The 19,847-nt window shown below is 29.9% G+C and overlaps 2 protein-coding genes across 2 annotated transcripts in view; one reads left to right on the forward strand and one right to left on the reverse strand.

Moving 5' to 3' along the window:
- The window catches only part of Mcu (mitochondrial calcium uniporter), a 37,909-nt gene that overhangs the window by 11,373 nt on the left and 6,689 nt on the right, over positions 1–19,847 (forward strand). The gene's annotated exons all lie outside the window — the stretch shown is intronic.
- On the reverse strand, positions 147–17,265 carry Jv (javelin). The gene is made up of 7 exons (XM_074249293.1): positions 17,225–17,265; positions 5,254–5,475; positions 4,839–5,145; positions 3,161–4,306; positions 2,223–3,073; positions 1,880–2,104; positions 147–1,747 (listed from the first exon to the last, which is right to left on the reverse strand). The coding sequence occupies exons 1-7, from the start codon at positions 17,263–17,265 to the stop codon at positions 604–606; spliced, it is 3,936 nt and encodes a 1,311-aa protein (XP_074105394.1). The 3' UTR covers positions 147–603.

Consider the following 19,847-nt stretch of genomic DNA (forward strand, 5'->3'; position numbering starts at 1 on the left):
TATTTCCGCTTGAAATAACTTGGTTAATGTGTGCTCCAAGTCATATAACATCCAATTAGATATACTTGCCAACAGCTTGAGGTCGACAGTAAATAGGTGAAAATGCATTTAATACACTTAGTTTTAAATGACTATTCCAATACTAATTGTTATTATTAAAAGTAAAATATATTTTGTATTAGACAATTACATGTTTTACATGATAAATTTTTTTTAAATATTTAGATAAATATAATGTAGAAATAAAAAATAAATTTTATCTATAGAAAAATTAAAAGCATTTTTTAAATGCATTTAATTAAAATGTATAATCACATTAAAGTAGGATGAATGTAAATTTACATATTCTGACTGACCGTTGACCGGATTTGACTTTGACTTTATGCTCCAAACATATTTATGTATATGAATACACGTCTATAACGTGAATATATATATTATCATATTCTTACAATTAGCACACATCATTTATTATTAAGCTTAATTAAAACATTGCATACCGCAGTTGAAACTAACAATTTACTGTGAATATGAATTCACTAAAAATAAAATACAAATTTATTTATTTATTTATTTTTTTTTTTTCTATTATGATATTACTTTTTAATCGCCATTTAAACTATCCTCAAGTACTTCAAACTCCTCGAACTCCATTTTACCAAACTCTTGTTTTTTATTCCAATGATTTTCATTAATCTGCCATCGAGTAAGAGCACTTCCGAAGCCATTGTTTGCAGCTAATGCCGGTGATTTGCTGTCATCTATTTTATCAAGCTTAAAATTGGCTTTGAAACCTGTTAAGTCACTGCAATTACGATTATCGTCTTTTTTTGGTTCCAATCCAATGACTACCGGTGGTTCACGTTTTGTGATACTTCCTTCCGTTTGGCTAGACCCCTCGTCAAATTTCGTATTGCTGTCAAGAGCTGTGATTTCTATGCTCGGTGTTTCTGCAATTGTGCAAGTACGCAAGTCCAATTTTTTTTTACAATCATCATAATGACTATTACTATTATTATTATTATAATGATTATTATGATAACTACTATTGTTACTATTTGCCAAGTTTTCTCTGTCTTCCAATTTGGAGCGTCTTTCAATAACTCTACCAGCTAATTCAAGTCTGCTGTCACAAGAATTGCTTTTCACTAATCGAAATTTAACGCAATCGTCCAGACCCAAAAGTCGTTCATGTCTCTTGGGCATTTTGTTGCTCATCGGTGATATGAGAGGTCCATTACACGTTTGAACGACCTTACCACCATAATAGGTTACAGAAGTGCCACATTCACGTATCTTTCTAAGAACATCCTGGGAAACAAAATGTCCATGAACCCGCCTATTGTCCTGGTCCCGCATTGAACTATCCTCATCACGACAGTATATCTCTTCATCCTCAGAAGACGTGCATTGTACGCCGCTGCCAGGATCAGTATCTGGATAATCGCTTGATACTCCAGAACTCACACTTCCAGCGTCCCAGCTGTTCTGGTTCTGACGCTGACGACGGTGGTGAGTCTGTTGTCGATAACGTGTCGCAGATATTATTTTATTTCTTGCACATCCAGAATCACTTGGGGAAGTATTTCCACTCCGTGCTTCAAAGGATTGAGCGATAATTTTCGTCTTCGAATCGCTTTTGGTAGTTCCTATCTCTCCTTTAATGTTGTGTGCGCTACGTGAACTGTTTTTATCAAGCTTCTCGAAAAGTCTCGTCAGATCTTTAGCTCTGCTAGAGCATCTAGACCTACATTGTGATCCCAAAAAAAAAAAAAAACATAAAGAAAAAAACAAAGTCAGCTTTATTACGATGCAAGATCATATCATAATAAAAAGACGATAAAATAAAATTGAATAGTTATTTAATTTAATGCATTACCTCGAAGTTTCTGAATTTCGCTCACTATTTTCGTCGGAACGTCCATCAATGCTGCTTAAATCTTTCATGCTTACACTTTTTCTCGGTTTTCCATGGCTTCTATCCGTGCTGGTATCTTCTGCACGTGACAAAGTTTTAGAACGAAGAGTTGCCTCAAACATTTCACGAACATTCTTGACCGTGTCAGGATCTGGTAGCTCCTCATCTATAAGCTCCCGATTAACCCTGTTCACCGAACTGATTATTTAATATTATTTCTCATTAGTCATAACTACAAAGTCTAGATAAATAAAATTAAAAAAAGCAAATACTGTTAAGTATAAAAAATTAAAATTTTTCATACCTGATTGGATGATAAAAGAAATGTTTCCGTAGATTCGATTGCTTCGGGCTCTTTGTCACGTCATTTTCAATCTTTCCATCACATTGCTGATTCTCTCCTTTCTTCTGATGTTTCTCCTTTCTGATGTTCTCTCCTTTCTTCAGTGTGTTACTGATTGTAGTAGTGCCATTAGTATTGGCGACTGTAACCCTGCTGCATGGAGCAGAAATCGCCTTGCTTTTATTCTGCATTGATGGAGCCTTTATTTCTACCGGTTCAGCGCGTACTGGTTCAATAATTACGACATTATTGTCGAGTAAAAGTTCTTGAAAAGAGTATTCTCTCAAATAATCCATCAGTCCGTCGTAGCCTTCACTTTTGTTTTGCACATTGCTGAAAATATTCTTACCAAATAATCTTGATTTGACGATTTTGTAACGGATATGATCAAATTCTGGGCCGTCTGATCCCTGAGATTCTATAGAGTCGACACAACTGTGTGATCTGGTTAAGTTAGTTTTGGGCTTCAAATATTTGTCAATGTTATCACTCTGTAGAGATTTATTTTTGAGACCACAATTGCCCGTATCGTCTACACAATCATCACCATCATCAATAGATCTACGCCTAGTATCGCTTCCACAATCAGAACCCAGTCCCAAATCAGAACTCTCAGATCTTGCTTCAAACCCCAGACTCCCTTTAACGGCATTACATGCTTTTCCAATTATGTTCGAAGTTTCCTTAACAATCCTCTCGAATCTTCCTTGATTGCACTCATTTTTAATCCCTTCCATCCCCAAGCTTTTGGCTTCGAAAAAATTCCTGGTTCTTTCAATGCTCAAGCGCTTTTCGCATTCCTGGTTCGGCTCCTGAAATGTAAATTAAATTGAGACGATAAACTAAACGAGATTAAATACCACCCCTTCCAACAAAGACAAACATAAAAAATAACTTACATCGGCTTTGATCACAGCTGCAGGATTTACGGGGATTGTTACTCCGGATTCAGAACTAAAATTATTATTATTATTTGTTTTTTCCTCTTTTTTAACAACTTCCAAGTGCTTTTTTACACAACTTTTAGCTTCGATATCGTTATCGATATTATTAGTGCCATAACTGAGTCTACGTGTGACTTCATTGTCGACAATTTTAAGCACCTGTGGTCTACGCGACATTTTCTCTTTGTCAAGTTTATCAGTGATTCCAGGAACCTGAGTTGATTTTATTTCCACAGTGCTCTTAATTTCCGTAACTATTTCTTTTTTGTCCGCCAGTATCGTTTTGTTATCAACAGTTGAGGCATTTGATTCAGCTAATAAAATTATACTATCATCAGCAGCGGATTGTAGAGAATCAACAAAATCGATAGATCTCGATGAGGTCTTCTCTTCAATAAAATAATTTGCTTTATCTCCGTTGTCTATTTCTGGTAGCGCCTCTCTAGCTTCCACTTCTTCAGCCACTTCCACTTCCACTTCCACTTTGACAGGTTGACCTTGCTGATTTTCCTCTTCAGTTATCCTTAAGGGCTCTCGATGGTGATGGTGGTGATGATACTGATATTGATGCTGATGTGAATCGGTTTCCCAAGCACCGTGACTTGACAACGAGACTAGACTACGCCAAGATTCTTCGTCGGTGTTGGTTTTACGAGTTTTATCGATTACTTTGAGAGGTTGGCTGTCGTTGTCGGTTTTGTTGTCATTGTCGTTGTCTGCATCGTCCTCGTTTCCACTTACCGTATGACTTTTGAATTTTTCTTCATCCGCGACATTACTTCCGAGGAGCACTGAATTGTCTTGATTGTCGTCAGAAAATTCAGAGACTTGGAGTATCTTTGGTGTGTGCCGTAATTCGGAGTCTTCGGACACTTCATCAGTCTCATTGAATGCTTGCACTTCCTCAAAGTTTGTGATACGTGACAGTTGGTTTGTCCTTACAGAGATGCTTGAATTGCTGTTACGATTGTCTGAATCGTCAAGTTCAAGTCGTACTTTTGACAATGGCAATAGATTCAACACGTCAAAATACTCCAATTCGCCCTCATCTTCAAATAAAATGCTGTCCAAACTTCTGTGCTCTTTACGTTTACGTTTGACCTAGATTTTAAAATATACAAATAAATATAATACTTTGATCAAACATATATACAGACAAAAGTAAGTAAAAGCAGAAGGAAAAATCCCCCTCTTTCTCTTTCTCTTCATGATCTGATATTAAATGTATACGCATTGCGGTTCTCTATGTGTAATATCTTTCTTCAAACACCCATTAATAAAATGCCAGAGCCAAAAGCGCAGTCGACTTTTTTATTTCTATTTCATGCTTTACATACTCGACGATTTAAAATTTAATTCGAATTCTTTTCTCATAAATTTATTTTTGTTTTACTAAATAATTAATTAAAATAAATCACTTAACCGTAAACTTGTAACAAGTTTATAAAAAGCGAGCAAAAAATAAAAACCCTGGCATTTGTATTAGCAGTGTCAACTGAAGAATTTCATTACGCTTATGAGTGATGATGCTTGTGTGAATAATTATAACAAACATGCAAGCTTTAGAATTATTTATAAAAAAAAAAAAAAAAAAAAAATGAATTGCCCCGAGCTGAAAGAATAAAATAACAACCTGTGAGTATACATCACACTGTCGATGAATCTCTTCAAGAGGCCAATTGTCTTCGACAATATCAACAAGGCCGCTGACGGTGTCGAGATCCTGATGACTCTTGTACCTGCGCGGAGTCCTTGGCCAATTAAGAATATTCAAACGATCGGGATCTTGACGGCTTTCGCTGCGGTTGCGATGTGTCTCGAGATGATAATAGGATTGAGTCTGTGTCGTATGGAGATCGCACGTCGAGTGGGAGTGATAGGGTCTTGTCTCCTGGTATCTCTCGTTCCCATCCGAAAGATGTTGTTGGCTCTTAGATAATCTAAAATAACCATTCCTTAATATCATTTATTTATTATAGGTTAAAAATAGATAAAAATTAAAAAGTTATCGGCTTAATATTAATTAATAATTTTATTATATTGAATACCTGTCCTTCAGAGAATTTCTGTCGATCAATTTAGCTCGTGGTATAAGCTGCGGTCTCCGAGGAATCAAGAGATTAGGGTCACCAAGATGATAGTTTTGACTTGCTCTGTCACTTTTTGCGACGTCCTCAGATATTACCGCTAAACTTCGTGTTCGCTTTAGTAATTTACGTCTGTCTTGAGTATTCTGCCCATTTTGACTCGTATCATAGTGTGTTGATCTTCTGTGAAATAAATTTAATACTATTTTAATACTTGTAATTTTGTTTTAATGGATTATTTATATCTTTCTTTCATTCTCAATTACAGTCAAGTACTCACAAGTACTCAGTCCATTTAATGAATCTTTAAAATTCATTAAAAAAATTTTTAGTTGCAAATAAATTTATTATGAATTCAATTTTGATAAGGAATTTTATTCAACTAAATAAAAATTTCGATTACCATATGCACATTTTGCTTGCACAAATGTTTACTTGAAAAATAAAAAGGCTTTTAAGTGAATCCATTTATTTATAGTTCAGCAGTTTTTTCATCAAAAGAAATTTAAATTTTGATAGTACAATAAATTTGTTGTTAAAATATTTTTTTTTTTTAATTATATCCTGAAGTCAAATTAAAAATTCATGAAAATTATGTAAATTTGAAAGAAAAAGTATTTTTATTTACTTGACAAAATTTTTTAGTAAAAATTAATTGAAAATGTGATGAGTGATGAAAGTCTCGATCAATTAAAAACTTGAATTACTTAAAAATAAAAAAAAAAATATTTAAATGGATGGAAAAAAAAAATTATTTGACGAGTTAATTATAGTTGGTACCTACTACGCAAGTTTATTTTTGAATAGTTTAAAAAAAATACGATAAATTGCAAGTAATATTTACACACTTGAGTTATGAGTATCGACTCATACGTCAAAAGTTTTTATTTGATTAATAAAATTTAAATTAAATAAATAATTACACCTGTACAGAGATGTTTTTAAACAATATTATTTACATAACAAATTGCCTCATACTCATAAAAATGTTGTCACGCATCGCGATTTCTCTTGTGCAGTAAACAAATGAAAAAAATTATTTCAAGGTTAAAACGCTACTCTGAATCACCAATTCAAGTCTCAAGGTACATATCCAAAAGTCACTGCTCACATTCTCCAAATATTTTAATAAAGGTCATTTTATTTTTATTTTACTCCGTCAATGCAACGGAAAATAAAGTTATATTTTTGATAAAGATTTTTATGTAAAATCTTCAGAAATCTAATAAGTGACGTGTAAAATGTAAAGCCAGTTAAAACCCAATCAAGCTTTCGCCGGTATAGCAAATTAAGCTGCATTGATTTTTCAGCAAGTGCGAACATGAATGGACATAAAAATCGCTTTAACTACTTTAAAAAACATCTTTACTGTGCAATATAAAACTAAACTCTATTTTCAGCGTCAGAGTTTCACATTCTAACTTAATTATAATTGATTTACGAGCACTATGAAAATTAACAAGAATGAAAGCGAAAAAATGACCTGGCCTAAAAAAGCGCGACCTGAAATACATAGAGGTAGAAAAAATTTTGATATTTTTTACCATTAACTAACAAGTTTATATAGTTATATAATGACATCCGCGTCCGAATAATAAACCCGAGGCTATCAAGATAAAGAAAATAATGAAATTATCTGTACGACAACATAAAAAGCGGATAAATAAAATCGGTTCGCGACACTGTAATATAAAAATTAAAAGGTAGTATCGTAATTAAACTAAAACAGCTATAAAATGAGAATACTTAGCTCGGCTACCGTCTTTGCTTTGTATTTTACTTGAATTTATTTTATGTACAATAAAATTCAGAGTATACAACGTAGAATTCCAAAGAAAAGTACCGGAAAAATCCCTAGAGTGCTCACTACTAGATACAGCTTAGAGACGATGGAAAACTTGGATAGAATACTACTTTTTCGCCACATTTCTCCTATCTATCTTAACTTTCTCAACACCATCAGTTTAGTGGAGTAGTTGGTATATATCTGGCTGCCTGTCGGTACTGTACGTTTGTTGAATTAAAAGAGTTTCTCACAAAAAGGATAACAAAAGACGACAAACTAAATGAAATAAAATGTTTTGGCTAATTGAAACGAGATGCCGCAACGACACAAATAAAATGAACTTTTGAGGAAACGCTGAGGTCTCCTCCATCCGTTTTCATTCATTGTCCTTTACTTCTTATTCTGTCGAGCAGAATCAGGAATTGGATCGTTATATAATTTGAATCTAGAGCTGGATTTTCATTGTATCGTCTTTCGGACATTTTAAGAGAAAAATTCGATCCGTGATGCTTAATTTTTTTTTATTAAGACGAATTTTTATTATTTAAATTTCAACGTAATTGAAATAAATTGATACTTTTATTTATATTAATTGAATAAAGCTCTGATCATTAAGCTTTAACAAGATTTTCGTCCCCTCGGTATAAATAATATCTTTGCTTTATGAACTGCGATTTATTGAAATAAAAAATTGAAAGTTATTAGAAAGATATGACTCGTAAATTATTAAATTAAAATTTCTAATAATTGAATTATTTCACAGTTATAATAATACAGTTTTTTTTTTTTTGTAATTAATTTATTTTCTTATTAAAAATAATAATTTGTATCACAATGTTGTGTAATAATATTTTTTACGCTCAGCCAGCATTAACTCAATAATTAAAATAGTTTAAAAAAATTAATTTGTCCATAAAAAAAAACATAATAACAAACTAAATTATTACATAAATTTACGATTTATTAAGTTCAACGGGTTTTGTAATAATGTTATTTAAAATTTCAAACTATCATAAATAATAAAATTCATACATTCTATGTACACGACGATAAATATCAGTTTAATACATTATCTCGAATTCTAAAATCTTTAATAAAAAATATAAAGAGAGCATATAAATTATCCTTATAAAATATTTATACTTTAAACTATCAAATTTATTATCAAGAATTTCCATTGTACGCTCTATTTTTTAAACGCTAATACCAATTATGCTTGCAATAAAAAAAAAAAAAAAAAAAAAAAAAAAGTAACTAATTAATCTCGTAAAATATTCTCTAAACGTGACTTTCGCGGCAAGTTATAATAATTAGTCACATAAATACTACTCTCAAACATTAATTAAGTATCAGCGTTATTTATACGCTTTGAAAAATAACTCAACACACGTAAGGAAATTTTTATATACATCCTCAATTTGATAATTGAGTAATTATTATTACTTATTTCAAAGTCATGCGTTTATCATATCTACGGAGACTGTATTAACGTCACTTTAATATCTCATTAAGAAAAAATTAACTCTCAAACAACCAATTATCTGCCGTAAAAATAAAAATAACTCTCTACTGCTATTAACTCCTTAACTCAATAAAAATTTTTGTTTAATTGCTCATTGTATTGCAAGCTCTCACTTTCTTAACTTAACGGATAACAGCTGCTAATTAATTCAAATACTTATTATGTCATAGTCATAAGTAATAAAGTAATAAATAATGAGTATAACTTCCCATGTCTAAATACATTACGGCCTCCCGATAGCCAATGATGCAAATCGAGTACTAATCGTTTATGAATTTCCGTTGGCTGAAGACAATGTCCACATAAATATATTCTCTCGTCCTTATACCGTCCGTGCCCAACGGTTATTTAGTACTTAATATAGGATGGGTGTATTATGCCCGTCTATGATGGTATTGTACAATAGCCTTGTATCTCCTCACGTATTCTTATACGAGTACAACCGAGGAATATCCTATGACCCTAACCGGAAGAAGTTACACACTTCGAGTAACTGATGCTTGACGTGACAGCTAACTATCTTGGTATATAAGTAAATAACACCGATTCTATATTATGCTATACTCTTTTTTTCGCACTAAATTATAACTTTGTTTCATTCGATTCTGTTTTTATTATTACACTTCTATTAGCTTGACCTGTAGTTCCTTCCACATGTTTCAAGAAATGATTACAATACAATAATTTAATAACTTTACCCACATCAGGATTAAAAAAAAGACTAATTTTATAGATTATTATTAAAATGCCAGTAAATATTGTCATTCTTAAAAAAAAAAATTGAAAAATATGGTTTAATGTAATGTTATGTGTTTATTTAAATGGCCGCAGGACTACAAGTCCTCTAGCAACCAGGACTCTATATTTGTTTTTACAGAGTATCCAAAATACAATGAGTAAAGAAAAAAAAATCGTATATAATATAACAAGAAATAATAATGATGATGATGATCATGAGAATAATACTATGATAATAATATGATATCTCTCAAGCCAATTGCTAACAAACCAAACTAAAAAGTAGAAAATTATTTTGCATGATTGTTAATAAATTAAAAATAGATATAGAGCGATTAATGAAAAAATGCATTTGATTGCAAAAATCATGCCCAAGGTGCTTTTTAAAATATTTTTATAATAATTTTACTTTCATAAATGTCTACCATTAAAATATATGCAACAATTTTATCAAGGACTCTACAAATTTTTAAAATAAAGTCGATTTTTCTTGTTAGTCACTATTCTTATTTTAAACTTATTAAAACTCATTCAAAATTATTTTTTTCTTTTAAGTTTGGTTTTTTATCAAAGCGTGTTTTTTTTTTTTTTTATTTTACAAACAATAATTTCACTAATTTTTTAGAAACTATTTTAAATTAATCAAATTTTCAAATTTAACCAAAATTTCAAGAAATTTCACAGGGCTGTTGTACCCGTGAAATAATTATAAAACTGCTAAATAATTATTTTCTAATTAACAAATTAATATGAAAACAAATTTCTAAAAATATTATTTAACTGCTTATAAATATTTAATGATTTATTACTTTCTCAATAATGAATCACGAATAAATAAAAATCAAATTAATAATAATCACCATATTCTTATTCTAAACTTATAAAAAAACATTCAAAATTATTTTCTACTTTTAAGTTTGGTTTATTATTAAAGCGTGGTTTTTATTTCTTGAAACTATATTTCATTCTTATGCTGAAATAACTTACTTCACGGTCTCATACAGTCAATGCACTTTGCACCGCCTTATATAAAATCCTCGTGATAAATTGGAGTCAAATAAACAACAACAAAAAAACAATTTATACCAATTTTTTACTATTTTTTTTTTTTTTCAATCGTATAACACAACGCTCGATGAAATTCATCATACCCGATCATGATCGTGACAAAGAAACTGAAGCTATTGTAAGAACATGAAAAGCGTAATCTAAAAAATTTTTTTGCACTAATGCTACGTAATCCTTGAAGAAGATATATAGAACAAAAAATAATAACAAAAGTACCAAAGCAATCAGATTAAATTGAAGCTTCAAAAAATCTTAACGTCTCTCGGATAAAAGCTATTATTAATTTTTTTTATTTCAAAGAGGTAAATAGAATTTTTTTTTAAATCTAACATTATTTAAAGTTATAATACTTGTACTTGCTTTTCCCGGTAAAATTTAGCAAAAAAATAAAGTTGTGTGGGAAAATAACAGTCAATAGAGAAAAAATTTGAAAATAAAAAATTATTAATACAGAAATTATTAATGAGCTCTGTCAATCTACTCACCGTTGACGGATTTAATAAAAAGAAAAAAAAATCACCACTTTTTATCTTATTCAAAATTTATACTTAATAAATAGTGATAGATATTTGATACAATATAAATAAATATCGAATTTATAAATAAAAAATGAATGCATAGACGAGAGCTCTAAAATGAGAATCGATATCGCGTGACTGTAATCTTTGACGGTAGCACACCTGTCCACGACACTCTGCTCGGTTCAAACTATGAACGAAAGTGGTAGTTGCTCGATTGGTGGCCTCTTAGGTCGAGTTATGGCCCGTCTTCCCCATCAGGCCGCACTGAAAACTTTTTAAGTAGTGGGAGGTACTCTGTACAATATATACGTGCAATGTTCTCAACCGTACACCACAATATAACATTTAATACCAAACAATACTCTAATGTGACTGGACTTTGTTGCGATACGTGACGTCATTTAGTCTTGGGACCAAGTTTAGCTTATTTGGTTATTAAATTTGCAAATAATTTACTATTCCAAAAAAAATACGCTTATCTCTCAATCTTAGCCTTTTAATAAAATTTTATAAAAATACAATAAAATAATGATAATAATTCATAAATATTCTTAAATTTTAAATTTAAGCATTTTATGCGCAGATGAGTCTGATAGCAATTATAACAACAACTAGAAATATGTTAAAAAATGAAATTAACATAGAATGGAAAAGTGAAATTAGTTGGAGTTAAAGATATTTTAATTTAATGTGATAATAACAGTCTAGTAGTCACGTGTCAAGGTCTTTGTGGACCGAGCATAACGTTATTATAATTTTTACATTTTTCAAACTATTTTTCACATCCCATGGTACAGAGATACACTGTGTGAGGCTCTAATTTGAATTAGAAAACACTCTGATTCATAAAACCATGACTCTCTCGTACATATCAACTTTGCTTTTATTATTTTTTAGCAGCAAAATAGTGCTTGGAATTTTTTTAATGCACTAAAAAGTCGAAAAAAATTTTTAAATAAAAAATCAATACTTGGAATTTTACTTTTTAAAACTTTTATTCGAAACTGCAATCTTTTCAGTTTTTTCCACCAAGTTCCTCTGAATTTATTACTACAGAAACTAGTTTTTAAATTGCTCTTTTTTTCTGTGAATAATATTAATCACTCAATTTATTGCTAATGTCGCTGAAAAGCTTCTTGATAAAAAAAAAAAAGAAAAAAGAAATTTTTTGTCAAGTGAAATTATTTAAACCCATCGCAGTACGAGAACGAGAAATAAGAAAATTATTTTAATAATCGGAAGGGAATTTTCTCATCATCTACTTAGTACATATAAAGTATATACCGTATACTTTTATATATCTGTACATATTTAGCAGCGAAGGTTGAAAAAAATTTCCGAGATTAGGTCTATAAGTAAATTATAGACTATAATTAGAGACAAATGCTCGGTAAGTCGGATAATTGGTTTAGTGAACAAGATTTATTATTGACGTTCAATTTGAATGTTGTCACATTGGTCCTCTTTTATTAAAGTTGATAATTTTAAAATTATATATATTTTTATTTTCAGTTGACTATAATTTTATAAATACACATACTAAAGACTAAACAATTGGAAAAAAAAAAAAAAAAAAATTGATGTATTTTTTATAGAATTAATAATTACTAACTTAAACTTTTGTTAACAAGACCTTGAGGTTACCAGAGCAACACACCTTCACGGCCTCTAGTTTCTTGTATCAATGACATTTAATTTTTCCTATCAATTATCACGGCTGGGTTGACGTTTGCCCTCATTATTTACTTTTACTATTATAATTATCAAGTATAATTCGAGTCATCTATTAAGGTGTCAGATTGTCAATTTATATACGAGGCAAGAGGAAAGTGGTGCCTGAATTTTTTCCCCGTCGCTGTATATAGCGCTGCTGCTTCTGTAGGTAATAGATGTATCCAATTACGCGAAAGTGTATTTATTATTATTATAAATTATAAGTAAACTTTAAAAATATCAACATTCTCATTTGTCCAACAAAATCTCTCAACACTTTTCATTCAGTTATTTTTTTATTCACTGACCACATTCACTGCCTGTGGTTTTAATCTCTCTCCGACTTATTTAAGTGGTTTTTTTATTTTTATTATGATATCTACGTTTTTCTGTTTTTAACAACATAGTAGTCAGAGATAACAAATCTGTTAAGTGTCGAATCGAATTAAACAAGCACCGGTTGTCTATAACTTTTAATTTATCACTCGCAAAACAATCGGAATAATTAATATGTTATTAATTAATCACTTACTTAATTAAGAGCTTTTTTAGGTAGATTATATCTCTCTAGAGCTTTTTGTGCCATTTTCGTGTCTAATTTACATCTCACGGAGAGTACACTTGACGTGAATAAAACCCGAGATGAGAATCTTAACTCATGCTTCTTACTATTTAAAAAAGAAATTTTATTTTCTTAATAATTCATACGTGGAAAAAATTACAAGAGATAGTGCAATATTTTAGATAAATTCAAACTTTATAATGTATAAAATTATCTTTTCATTTTTAACTGATATTTTAGAAATTTATGTCATATTTCATAAACTTTTGAGGAAAATAATTATGAGAACGTCGACGATAATTAGTAAACCTCAAAGTTAGAATAATTTGTTCAAGTTAAGGATGTACAGGTGGCACTAGGTAACTTTGATTTTTTTTACATTCAATTTAAACACGAATAAATGAATTGTGAAAATTTGAACAGGAGTAATCCAAATGTTTAATTAAATAATTTTGTGGGCATTTTTAAGATTACACTTTGTATTTTTTGTCTACAAATTCATCATAAATATTCGAATAAAAATAACAGAATAAAAGTAAATTTCTCAACAATTTAATTTTAAAAATTTTTCTTCTTGATTTAAAATATTTTCTCGAATCGTTAATATTTCATCAGTATATATATTAAGACAAACTACTTTGACACCCATCATCACTTCCTTAAGGATATAGATCAAAATTTATTATAAAATATTACGTTGAAGAATTTTAACAAAGGATATAAGAACAACCTCGTAATTTAACTTGAAAACTAATTCGCCGATACCAGAAATTTTTCGAAGATTATAAAATAAATTCCTTAATCTCAACCAATCAATACTCCCGTGTAGAAAATAATGTTCTAGATAAATTCCTCCAGAATTCTTAAATTTGTAGATTATTGAGGATCACGAACTTCGATATAAATATTTTACGAATATAATAAAGATAATTTACTAGATACAACAACAAATATTTTTAGAATTCGGATGTCCTCTAATATTATTACAAAAAACAAAATTATTAAAATTCCTGTGACATATCTTCAAGTTAAAACTACGCGTTCACTGAATAAAAATTTCATAAGCTAAATTATTAAATATTTACATCGAAGTTCTTGATACTTTAAAAGCCCAAATATGAAAACTCTTCATGAATTTATCATGAATTTTTTACACGCGATAGTAATAAAAGGATGAGATTTTCCAAGAGGATATTTTCGTAATCTTATATGGTGTAAAAGCTTACTCCGTAGATAAAAAATATTTTTATTCCAGACAAAGGTCTTCGACAGCAGAAAAAGAAGCGTAAACGTGAAACAACAAGAAGTAAGTGCTAAAAATACAAGCATCTGAAAAATCTACCTGAAGTCTATTTAATATCATTTATATAATACAAAAAGATAATATTGATAATATTATCATTTATTATAATTTTTATAACATGGTGAAAAAAACATTTATGCTTGCGTGTTTGCATCAACCCCTCATGAGTAGCTAATATATATTCCCTCTATGAAATATAAATCACACCTATGACGCGTTTGTTAATACAATCAACAATGACAAATATAAATAATGAATCATTTTAGTTTTTGTTGTCCAGCACATGCCGCAAGCACGAGAGTAATAATAAAGAATTACTCCATCAATATCTTTATCACTATTATATCGTATTTCTTTCGATCGGCGTTCCATTAAGGCTCTCAGATAGCACTACTGTAAGAATAGAATTTACGTCGTGTAAAAAGATCGTTTCATGCACTCACTACTATACTCACTGATCTAAAACGCATTTTACCTTTTTTATTCGTACTAAGAATTAATGAAAAAATATGTAAAATGAAAAAAAAATGTAATAAAAAAAAAGAAAACAACTAGATGTAAGTAAAAACTTGATGTAAACTTACAAAGTTTATAATTGCATCGCAAAACTTGGAATAGCACAAAATGTAACTAACAAACGTACATGTTGAGAAACAGATCGTAACTGAAACAAATAGCTTACTTCGAGTACATTTGAATATGTTCCCATGAGAACTTACAAACTTGAATAGTCGCAACCCCGAGCTTTCCCGAACAAAACTAAAAACGCACCTGCCCATTCATATATAGTATATAATATAATATCACAGAACAGTACAGAACTCGTGACCGGAAAGTGGAACCTAACCGGTAGAAAAGTGCACCAGGTGAAGGTGGCTCGTGATTCACCATTGAATAATCGACCTTGCAGATGTGACACTAAAAATTAATTTTAAAAAACAGAACCACAGTCGAATAAGAAGATTGCATTGGTGGAACTAAAACACAGGAAGCTCACCCGACCTTACCTTTATATACAACATCCTATAAACAGTTAGTCATTATTTCAATGGTTTAATGAAATCCAAGATTCAAGGTGATACTGAAGTTATCAAGCCTCCGACAATTTTGAGATTTTTTTTTAAACAGATCAATTGTTTGAACGAAATCTTAAAAAAATTATGAAAACAATTTTTTTTTAAATATTTAATTCGGACTGATTTCTTTTTTAATGAAATCAAAAAAAAAATCAGGTGTCTGCTGGTTTTAGTATCAGTATAATAAATATTTAATTATTATTAATAATCAATCCAGTTTTTTTTTCTTCTTTTAATTTTTTGCTTTGAAGATTAATAATATAAAAAATATAGGAAGTTATCAGTTCCACCTGAATTTTCGTCAGATTTTTATTGAGACTTAGATCTGATTAAAATTTAAAATTAATCGGTCAGGCCGTTTCAAAGATATTTAAAAAACAAAAAACCAAGAAAAATTTTGTTAAGTTTTTTGAGATAACTTTGAAATTATTTAAAAAATCGAACCAAAATTGGAATTACGTTTTTTCATGCTTACAAAATTGCATCAAATGCTGTAAAAAAAAATCAAAATCAAACAGCGCGTTCGAAGGACATCGCAGTTAGAAAATTAAAAAAAAAAAAAAAAAGTTATTTTAAAACAATTTTTAGATTTTAAAGCTCAAAAATCAACTAATTGGTACTTCATTTTTAGGGATTTCATTTTAAGGTCAACTGTTTTTCAGATTTTTATTTTTTCTTTTTCTATTTTTAGTTCTTTTCTTTCGTCACGGGAAATTACGTGTTTATATTTATATTTTACACTGATAATCTCACTCGGATATTCACTTTCCACACTTAACTGAAACTTACCATAGATATAGAACTGATTTCTTTGTTGCATAACCTAATAACCACGTCGATTAAATAAATAAATTAGAGATTTGTTTTGCCGTCAGTAACTATCAATTATTTCTTACAATTTTTAATCAAGTTATCTAGTATGTATAAATGTATATACCCAACAGTAACAACGACGATGATTTCAAGTTATTTATCTCAATTATGATTTAATTCGAGGGTTGCTCAGAAATAAGCCTAAAGGATTCATTGATGCGTTCAAGGCTGCGGCCCGCTGAAGAAACGGTCAGAGTGGTCACGGACTGGCGATCGTGAAAGTGAATAGTGTGTGCGTAAGTCAGCCCATTCGTTACGGATCGTCCTTATGAATTACGTCGTCTAAAATTCCTGTGCATTATATATCGCATTAAAAAATATTTTTTTATTTTTATTTATCCCAAAACCAAATCGAATAAAATACAATTCAACAGAAGATAAAAATGGTTAGATGCGCAAATTTAACGAAGCTTTTTACATGGTTGCCTCCAATTAAGAGTACAGTCAATAAGCGCTCCTGTCGGATTAATTTCTCGGTTAACTTTTAAATTTTCTCCCAACCGGAGAAAACAGCTAAATACTTAAACAGATATAGATATATCTATAAATGATATCGCGTGACACCACCAACTAAAACTAACTACAGTACAAGGACACGATATATGATAGAAGAACATTAAGATACTTTTCAATTACGCTGATAAAAGCAACTTAAACTTGCTAGCGAATTTATTCAACAATTAATTTAGCGTGGGAATAAATCCTAGTAATTTAGTAATAAATTTATCTCTTAAAAAATTTTTAAAAATCTTATAACATTTTTAACCCACCTGTCTTGATTTTCCGACTCCTCTGGCTCGACAAACTCCATTGTAACTTGACAGTAAACTATTTTCACCGAAAACATTGTAGTTTGTATACGTGCGATCCATTAAATTCCCCTTTTATTTAAATTATCTATAATTTGGAATTATTGTATTTTCCACTGCGCAAGAGATAACAACTACAAATATAAATCTATAATCCGAATTGCGTGAACTTGCATTAATATTTGAAGTATCTCGCGAATTTGTTGCAAACACGGCGAGTTTAATGGTACAACTGGTAGATGTATGGGCCATCCGAGTGTACCTGAGTAAACCTCAACGAGGGGAATGAGTGCTTTGTTTTCACAACAAATAGGTATTGATGTAAAACGTGATGCTTATGAAGGTGTATAACACTGGTATGTGAAGCATGCTGAACATTCGTTAATGAGTGAACCGAGACAACGGGTATTTACTATTAAAGTCCACCATACTAGCTACTAGTAACTGGTAACTAGTAACAACAAACAGATAATTACTGTGTTTACTATTTTACTAATATAAACAATATAAAATATAACGACAGAGTAAAGTAGAGCTTGTAGCGGGCTTTGTATACACAATAATAGATAAAAGTACACATTAATAAAAATAATTTAAATGTTGAATAATGCAGAGTGAACGTACAAATGTTGAATATAAAGTAAAACTAAAACCACATAACACGAAAAGAGTTCTCCGGTATGACCCAAACATACAATACGGATGTCCGGCGTTCCGCTATTTCCATTTTACCCCTTCTCATCCTCGTTACTCGTTACTATCCTCTCGAATCAACTCGCTTTCCCTTCTACTTTTTTCACTAAAATTGAGCTGTTGATAATAATGAATAAAAATTATTAATAATAAATAATAACAAAAAAACAAACGGGAAAAAAATATTAAGTGTATGTAATTATTATCGGGCTGACATTTCCGTGAATATTTAAAAATTTCTCTTTCCTAATATTTGGTATTAGAGAAATACTAGTAGCGTAATTCAATAGATTTCATCTAATCTGACGACCACGGATTAATGTAATAGAACGTAGACGAAGTAGTACATGCATGCATGGTTTGTGATGATGATGATGATGATGATGATGATGATAATGATAATGATGAGTTGAAACCGCAAATTTTCATTAAATTATAAAATATATAGTTGCAGTATAATTGTGACTAGATAGAATTTCGGTGTTTTGTTGCGTTGTTTTATGTTACTGTTACGGCAAATGAGAGCCCAAACGGCAGCATAAAGCCCAAACAATCGTTTCAGCGGGTAGGACGAATTCTCAGCTATATATGCCATGAGAGTTGAGGGCAGGATTATCTCGGCTTGCTACTGATAGATACAAAGCCAATACTTGACCGCATTTCACTCGACAAATAGATTTACGCTGTTGTTAATGTGTGCTGTAAGCATACATTAGCTTGTAAGCATACATATATAGGCATGCATATTCATATTCTTCTAAAACTGATGATGGTATGTCGATTATCGTAATTGGACTATTATCGTTCACCGTAGCGACATGTTTATTCCACATTTGAATAATGTACCTTATATTATGTTATGGTTATTATTTATTATCATATTCTCAAGATTTCTTTTATATTAATACTATTTATAATTCAAGTTTTATTTATTCATGATTCATTATTGAGAAAGTAATAAATCATAAAATAATTATAAGCCCTTAAATAACATTTAGAAATTTATGTTTTTCATTTGGTAATTAGAGATAATTATTGAGCAATTTAACAATGATTTCACGAAAAAAACAACTCTGTGAAATTTATTAAAAATTTTTTTTAATTTTAGGGAAATTAATCGGTAAATTTGACATTCGTAACTATTACAAAATATTTTAGTAAAATTATAGCTTAAAAAATCAAAAATTAAAGCACTTCAATAACAAAACAAACTTGATAGGAAAAAATAATTTAGAATAACATTTAATAAGCTTAAAATTTGTAAAAGTAAAATTGTTACATATTTTACAGAAAATTTACATTGATAGTTTTTTATTTATAAATTAAACATTAATAATAATAAGTTCGTTAAATTTTGCAATTTTTAGAGCTTTTTTTTCGTGTTACATTTTATGTATATTTTAAACTTCAAAAGTCAAAGATAAAAATTTGTATAACACAAAGATTTTACCAGTAAAGCACAAATATATGCTAAAAAAATTTATTTGAAAAATAAAAATTCAATATTTACATATTAAACTGATAAATTTAAATTAACCTCATTACTCGATATTAAAAAAGAAAAAGAAAAAACTTCTATAACGGATTTTTGAAATAATTGAATCCATAATATAATTTTGCACTAATTAAAAAAAAAAAAAAAAAACTGAAAGAAAAAAATTATACGCGGGAAGTGGAGTATCGCGACGACTCTTATAATTCTTCACGAGAGATGAGCAACTAGATCGCGATCACGTACTAATAATCGTTGCTTGACCGTTGGCAACATTAAGCCAATTAACAGTCAGTCATTATCTCATAAACCAGCAGCATCAAGTAAGTAAAAAAAAATAAAAGAAATCGTTAAAAAAAAAAAACAACTATTGCTATCAATCAATTACTCAGTCTCTTA

Source organism: Cotesia typhae, unplaced genomic scaffold (genome assembly GCF_013202065.1).
Source record: "Cotesia typhae breed Kobodo isofemale line unplaced genomic scaffold, CoteBio_Ctyphae contig_5, whole genome shotgun sequence".
NCBI classification, from domain to species: domain Eukaryota; kingdom Metazoa; phylum Arthropoda; class Insecta; order Hymenoptera; family Braconidae; genus Cotesia; species Cotesia typhae.